We start from the raw sequence: 563 nt of genomic DNA, 5'->3' as shown, positions 1-563 counted from the left end.
CAGAGACAGGTGAGACCGGGCCTCCGAGTCCAACAGCTGGACACAGAGGGATGACACAGGTGAGACAGACAGGTGGGACAGGTCTGTGTTATGAGGTCCAGTGCTCAGTTACCTTGATGGCGAGCTCGGTGCGTCCACACTCGTAAGCTTTGGCTGCGATGTGAGAGTAAGACACACCAGGTGAGTCTCCCACCTTCACACACACCGCCCGCGCTATGGCCTCGTCAGATAGGTCCTTCTGCTGCACCTGCACAGGTGAGACAGGTGAGATAGGTGAGACAGGTGAGATGGGTGAGACAGGTGGCACAGGTGAGACAGGTGTTTAACGGTGAGACAGGTGGCACAGGTGAGTGAGGTGAGACAGGTTACCTTGCAGGAGGCCCAGTGTTTGAGGACTCGGCTGACTCCCTGATAATCTGGAATCTTAAGGTAACGACAGATTTCTATCGCTAACGGATAAAACTGTCGATACACCAACCTGAGAGACAGACAGGAGAGAGAGAGAGAGAGAGACAAGTGAGAGAGACAGACAGGTGTGAGACAGAAACAGGTGAGAGAGACAG

At 54.0% G+C, this 563-nt stretch overlaps 1 protein-coding gene across 1 annotated transcript; it reads right to left on the bottom strand.

Annotated features, from left to right (window-relative positions):
• Window positions 1-7: 7 nt before the first annotated feature.
• On the bottom strand, window positions 8-478 carry LOC121940381 (vacuolar protein sorting-associated protein 16 homolog; the record flags this gene model as incomplete). The annotated part of the gene is made up of 3 exons (XM_042483164.1): window positions 8-36; window positions 113-247; window positions 370-478. Coding segments are annotated over 3 exons (273 nt in total), but the record flags the coding sequence as incomplete, so codon positions are not given.
• Window positions 479-563: the final 85 nt, after the last annotated feature.

The sequence above is a fragment of the Plectropomus leopardus genome, unplaced genomic scaffold (assembly GCF_008729295.1).
Source record: "Plectropomus leopardus isolate mb unplaced genomic scaffold, YSFRI_Pleo_2.0 unplaced_scaffold85554, whole genome shotgun sequence".
NCBI classification, from domain to species: Eukaryota; Metazoa; Chordata; class Actinopteri; order Perciformes; family Serranidae; genus Plectropomus; species Plectropomus leopardus.
This window is presented reverse-complemented; position numbering and strand designations above follow the sequence as displayed.